The sequence below is a fragment of the Gobius niger genome (genome assembly GCF_951799975.1).
Source record: "Gobius niger genome assembly, chromosome: 19".
Lineage (NCBI taxonomy): Eukaryota > Metazoa > Chordata > Actinopteri > Gobiiformes > Gobiidae > Gobius > Gobius niger.
The window spans coordinates 29,262,680-29,268,679 of NC_136870.1; the positions used below are offsets into that span (position 1 = coordinate 29,262,680).

The following is a 6,000-nucleotide window of genomic DNA, read 5'->3' on the forward strand; positions in this document are numbered from 1 at the left end:
ATGTACCTGTTGTTGTTGGTGAAGGACATATGTACCTGTTGTTGGCAGTGAAGGACATATGTACCTGTTGTTGGTGAAGGACATATGTACCTGTTGTTGTTGTTGTTGGTGAAGGACATATGTACCTGTTGTTGGTGAAGGACATATGTACCTGTTGTTGTTGGTGAAGGACATATGTACCTGTTGTTGGTGGTGAAGGACATATGTACCTGTTGTTGGTGAAGGACATATGTACCTGTTGTTGGTGGTGAAGGACATATGTACCTGTTGTTGTTGGTGAAGGACATGTGTACCTGTTGTTGTTGGTGAAGGACATATGTACCTGTTGTTGGCAGTGAAGGACATATGTACCTGTTGTTGGTGAAGGACATATGTACCTGTTGTTGTTGTTGTTGGTGAAGGACATATGTACCTGTTGTTGGTGAAGGACATATGTACCTGTTGTTGGTGAAGGACATATGTACCTGTTGTTGGTGAAGGACATATGTACCTGTTGTTGGTGAAGGACATATGTACCTGTTGTTGGTGAAGGACATATGTACCTGTTGTTGTTGGTGAAGGACATATGTACCTGTTGTTGTTGGTGAAGGACATATGTACTTGTTGTTGTTGGTGAAGGACATATGTACCTGTTGTTGTTGGTGAAGGACATATGTACCTGTTGTTGTTGGTGAAGGACATATGTACCTGTTGTTGTTGGTGAAGGACATATGTACCTGTTGTTGGTGAAGGACATATGTACCTGTTGTTGTTGGTGAAGGACATATGTACCTGTTGTTGTTGGTGAAGGACATATGTACCTGTTGTTGTTGGTGAAGGACATATGTACCTGTTGTTGTTGGTGAAGGACATATGTACCTGTTGTTGGCGGTGAAGGACATATGTACCTGTTGTTGTTGTTGTTGTTAGTGAAGGACATATGTACCTGTTGTTGTTGTTGTTAGTGAAGGACATATGTACCTGTTGTTGTTGTTGGTGAAGGACATATGTACCTGTTGTTGGTGGTGAAGGACATATGTACCTGTTGTTGGCGGTGAAGGACATATGTACCTGTTGTTGATGGTGAAGGACATGTGTACCTGTTGTTGTTGGTGAAGGACATATGTACCTGTTGTTGTTGGTGAAGGACATATGTACCTGTTGTTGGTGGTGAAGGACATATGTACCTGTTGTTGTTGGTGAAGGACATATGTACCTGTTGTTGTTGGTGAAGGACATATGTACCTGTTGTTGGTGGTGAAGGACATATGTACCTGTTGTTGGTGGTGAAGGACATATGTACCTGTTGTTGGTGGTGAAGGACATATGTACCTGTTGTTGTTGGTGAAGGACATATGTACCTGTTGTTGGTGGTGAAGGACATATGTACCTGTTGTTGTTGGTGAAGGACATATGTACCTGTTGTTGTTGGTGAAGGACATATGTACCTGTTGTTGTTGGTGAAGGACATATGTACCTGTTGTTGTTGGTGAAGGACATATGTACCTGTTGTTGTTGGTGAAGGACATATGTACCTGTTGTTGTTGGTGAAGGACATATGTACTTGTTGTTGTTGGTGAAGGACATATGTACCTGTTGTTGGCGGTGAAGGACATATGTACCTGTTGTTGGCGGTGAAGGACATATGTACCTGTTGTTGGCGGTGAAGGTGGCAGCCAGGCTGACCGTGGCCTCTCTCCTCCTGTTTCCGCCCTGAGAGTCCAGGCTGCTGCAGGAGCGAGGGCTGTGTGGAGGCCCAGGGCGGGGCTGATCGTCCTGAGGAGACACTACAGGTCAGAGAGGCTCCTGTGTGGTTAGGCCTGGGCACAGAGAGTGTAGTACCAGTATGTTCCAGGTGGTGGCGTCCTTGCTGAGTTTGTTGCGGGCGTCGGAGCTCAGCAGAGTCAGGTACTCGTCGTGAGGCTCTGGGCTGTAGACAGAGGAGGAACACAATGAAAACGGTCTGTGTGGCCACCAGGAGGCGCCGCAGTACATGTGTGACCACCAGGAGGCGCCGCAGAATGCTCTAAAGTGTGGCTTTAAAGAGTGATGTTGGGGTCAGGGGGAGTGTGGGAGGAGGGGGAGCAGCTGCAGACTGAGCGTGTGCAGAGGGGTCGGGGGTCACGGCCTCCAGCTGCTGCCTTTAGCGTTAGCATTAGCATATATTAGCATACAGTCCTGCTCTCTGTGACTGACTGGAGGAATGTGCCCAGAGCCTGGAGTCGGAGAGTTCTGCTTTAACGTCAGTGTGGACCTGGATCTGACCTGTGAGCTCCTCGGTGGATGTGATGGATGTTTAGGATCTGACCTAGGGCTGTGCAATTAATCGAAATTCGATTACGATTTCGATTACAAAATTAGCATAATCGCAAAAAATCTATTATAATTTTATTTTTTTTTGGTTTGTTTTTCAATTATTTTTTTTCTTTGTTCTTTTTCAAATTTTAAATTTTGGGATTTTTGTCACTTTTTTGCTTGATTTTTGTCACTTTTTTAATGGATTTTTGTCACTTTTTTAATGGATTTTTGTCACTTTTTTAATGGATTTTTGTCACTTTTTTAATGGATTTTTGTCACTTTTTTAATGGATTTTTGTCACTTTTTTAATGGATTTTTGTCACTTTTTTAATGGATTTTTGTCACTTTTTTGATGGATTTTTGTCACTTTTTTAATGGATTTTTGTCACTTTTTTGATGGATTTTTGTCGTTTTTTATGGATTTTTGTCACTTTTTTAATGGATTTTTGTCACTTTTTTAATGGATTTTTGTCGTTTTTTATGGATTTTTGTCACTTTTTTGATGGATTTTTTTTAAAGGCAACAAATAATCGTTTGAATAATCGTGATTTCAATTATGACAAAAATAATCGTGATTATTATTTTTTCAATAATCGAGCAGCCCTAATCTGACCTGTGAGCTCCTCGGTGGATGTGATGGATGTTTAGGATCTGACCTGTGAGCTCCTCGGTGGATGTGATGGACCTGGGTGGTGCTGTTGGAGCGGCGGAGGTTCTTGATGGAGCGAGAGCCTAGAACATCGCTCTGGAACACACACGTATCAGATTACAGACGGGTCAGAGGGCGATGGATCGTCCGCCGGGACTACTCACCAGAGCGTTGCGGTGCTTGTGGCTTCTCTCCCCGATCACTGACACCGAGCGGACGAAGGTTTTCGCGGTGGAGGCGGAGCTCTTGCTGGTGGAGGCGGAGCTCTTGCTGGTGGAGGCGGAGCTCTTCCCGGGGGAGGCGGAGCTCGGGCGGCGGGTCATGGCGAGTTTGGAGCCGCTGACGCTCAGGTCCAGAGCTTCACCTGGAGACACACCTGAGGAGGGCGGGGCGGAGGCGGGGCTTCGGGACGTATGCATCGTCCTCCTTCACCTGAACACAGACCCCAGATCAGCTCTGATCACAGACCTCAGATCACAGACCTCAGATCAGCTCTGAACACAGACCTCAGATCAGCTCTGAACACAGACCCCAGATCAGCTCTGAACACAGACCCCAGATCAGCTCTGATCACTGACCTCAGATCAGCTCTGAACACTGACCTCAGATCAGCTCTGAACATCACAGACCCCAGATCAGCTCTGAACACTGACCTCAGATCAGCTCTGAACACAGACCTCAGATCAGCTCTGAACACTGACCTCAGATCAGAGGCGTTTGGTTTATAAACTCTGAACATATTTACACATTCAACATGTTACAAATCATAAAACTGTATCGTGACCAAAGTGTCTCCTTAGATCATCATATTTTGGTGAAGCGTTTCCAAACTGGACACGTCATGTCTTAAACCGTTATTACCATCTGTAATAACCCTGTAATAACATCCCTGCAATAACCCTCTGTGGTTCCTCTGTGGTTCCTCTGTGGTTCCTCTGTGTTTTCTCTGCGGTTCCTCTGTGAGCCCTTTTCCACCAGGCTGGTGCCGGTGCTGGTTCTGGGCCAGTTTCAGAACCGGTTCTTTCGTTTTTCCACTGAAAAAACGCTGGCTCTTGGTTCCAAAATCTGGTGCCGGTCGGGAACCAGTTAAAAGCTGGACCAAGAAACGAGCAGCAGTGATGTCAGCGGCTGGGGGCGGGGCTCTCTCCTCCAACAAACAATCAATATGAGTTAGTTTGTGCTTAGAACTTCCTGGAGAAGCCAAAACAGTCTCTGTGGAGGAAACTGTTGTTTTGCTTTAAGCTCTTCAGCTAAAACAAGAGTTAGAAAGAAGAAATCAACTGTTAAAGGTCTAGCGGAGGATGTTGTATTTCCGGGTGGATCATCAAGACGATTGGTCCTAATTGGCTTGTTGCACGGTGTGGCTATGCTAGCTCCTCTGACCTGAAGGTGTGAGCGCCAGTACTTCCTGTCTGTTTTCTTTTCCTGGAATAATAATCACATTTTCTAAAGATGACGTTGTGGGCGGTGAGTTCCTGGTCGATGATTTTTTACTGTGTTCAAACGTTGATGTAGGAGTTCAGAGGAGACGCCTGTGATCATAAAGGATTGATAGTTTGTCTTGAAGCTAAAGGCTAACATGCTGTCCAGCACCGGCACCAGCCTGGTGGGAAAGGGCTAAGTATGGAACCAACCCGGCACGAGAACCAGCACCTTGGTGGAAGTGTGACTTGTGGTTCCTCTGTAGTTCCTCTGTAGTTCCTCTATGGTTCCCCTCAGCAGCAGGTGCATTTCTCACTGGTCACCATGAGAAACTAAAGAAACCCTCCTTTATGAACCTTCACACACACACACACACGCACACGCACACGCACACACACACACATATATAAACCAGCACTAAAGTTCCTAAACTCTACCCAAACGCAGTCATTGATCCGTAAATCTGAGCTAACGTCCCGGTCTGTGTTTGAATCCAGGGGAAACGCTTCGTAACGAACAGAAGAAGCACAAACGAAAAGACCAGAAGCTCCGCGAGGCTTCAGTGAACACAGTCCGTGAGTTTGTAAAGTGGACAAACTGAAATAAAGCTGATTCTAAAGGGAAAGGCTGAGGATGTGCCGCGCTGTGATGGAGGCTAGCGTTACTAACGGTTACGGACGGAGGCTTCGCCGCAGAAACGGAGGGGTTTCCCGGGTAAATACTGACTTCAGAGGCCGAGGTGAAGCATCCCGGGTGAGGGCAGGTTCCCCCGGAGAGCCCGGTGTCCGTGAGTCCTTCGGTTTCGGCGCAGGTTTCGTCAGAATCCGGAGAAAGTCCGACAGAGACCGAGGGTTCCGAGCGGCGTCTCAACAACAGAGAGCTGGCCCCGCCCCCGCCGGGCTGTGATTGGCTGAGAGAGGTGTCCGTCAGCGGAGGGTTTTCAAACAGAGGCTTCTTCAGTTTAAAGGGTTCGGTTTCAGGAAGAGCAGGATAAAACCGGGATAAAACAGACAAAACCGGGATAAAACAGACAAAACCGGGATAAAACAGACAAAACCGGGATAAAACAGGATAAACCCGGGATAAAACAGACAAAACCGGGATAAAACAGGATAAAACCGGGATAAAACAGATAAAACCGGGATAAAACAGATAAAACACGATTAAACAGGATAAACCCGGGATAAAACATGATAAAACCGGGATAAAACAGTATAAAACAGGACAAAACCGGGACAAAACAGATAAAACAGGATAAAACAGGACAAAACAGATAAAACCGGGATAAAACAGATAAAACCGGGGATAAAACAGACAAAACCGGGGATAAAACAGACAAAACCGGGGATAAAACAGATAAAACCAGGATAAAACAGATAAAACCGGGATAAAACAGATAAAACAGACAAAACCGGGATAAAACCGGGATAAAACAGGATAAAACAGGATAAAACAGGATAAAACAGACAAAACCGGGATAAAACCGGGATAAAACAGGATAAAACAGGATAAAACAGGATAAAACAGACAAAACCAGGATAAAACAGATAAAACCGGGGATAAAACAGACAAAACCAGGATAAAACAGACAAAACCAGGATAAAACAGACAAAACCGGGGATAAAACAGACAAAACCAGGATAAAACAGATA

The 6,000-nt window shown here is 45.6% G+C and overlaps 1 protein-coding gene across 1 annotated transcript in view; it reads right to left on the reverse strand.

Annotated features, from left to right (window-relative positions):
- cep131 (centrosomal protein 131) overlaps positions 1–5,216 on the reverse strand; it is a 56,151-nt gene extending 50,935 nt beyond the window's left edge. Inside the window, exons 1-5 of the mRNA XM_079577487.1 lie at positions 5,075–5,216; positions 3,091–3,358; positions 2,934–3,020; positions 1,822–1,909; positions 1,631–1,766 (exon numbers count right to left, since the gene is read on the reverse strand). Coding sequence (XP_079433613.1) covers positions 1,631–1,766; positions 1,822–1,909; positions 2,934–3,020; positions 3,091–3,345 — 566 coding nt within the window. The 5' untranslated portion in view covers positions 3,346–3,358; positions 5,075–5,216. The remainder of the gene's footprint in view (positions 1–1,630; positions 1,767–1,821; positions 1,910–2,933; positions 3,021–3,090; positions 3,359–5,074) is intronic.
- Positions 5,217–6,000: the final 784 nt, after the last annotated feature.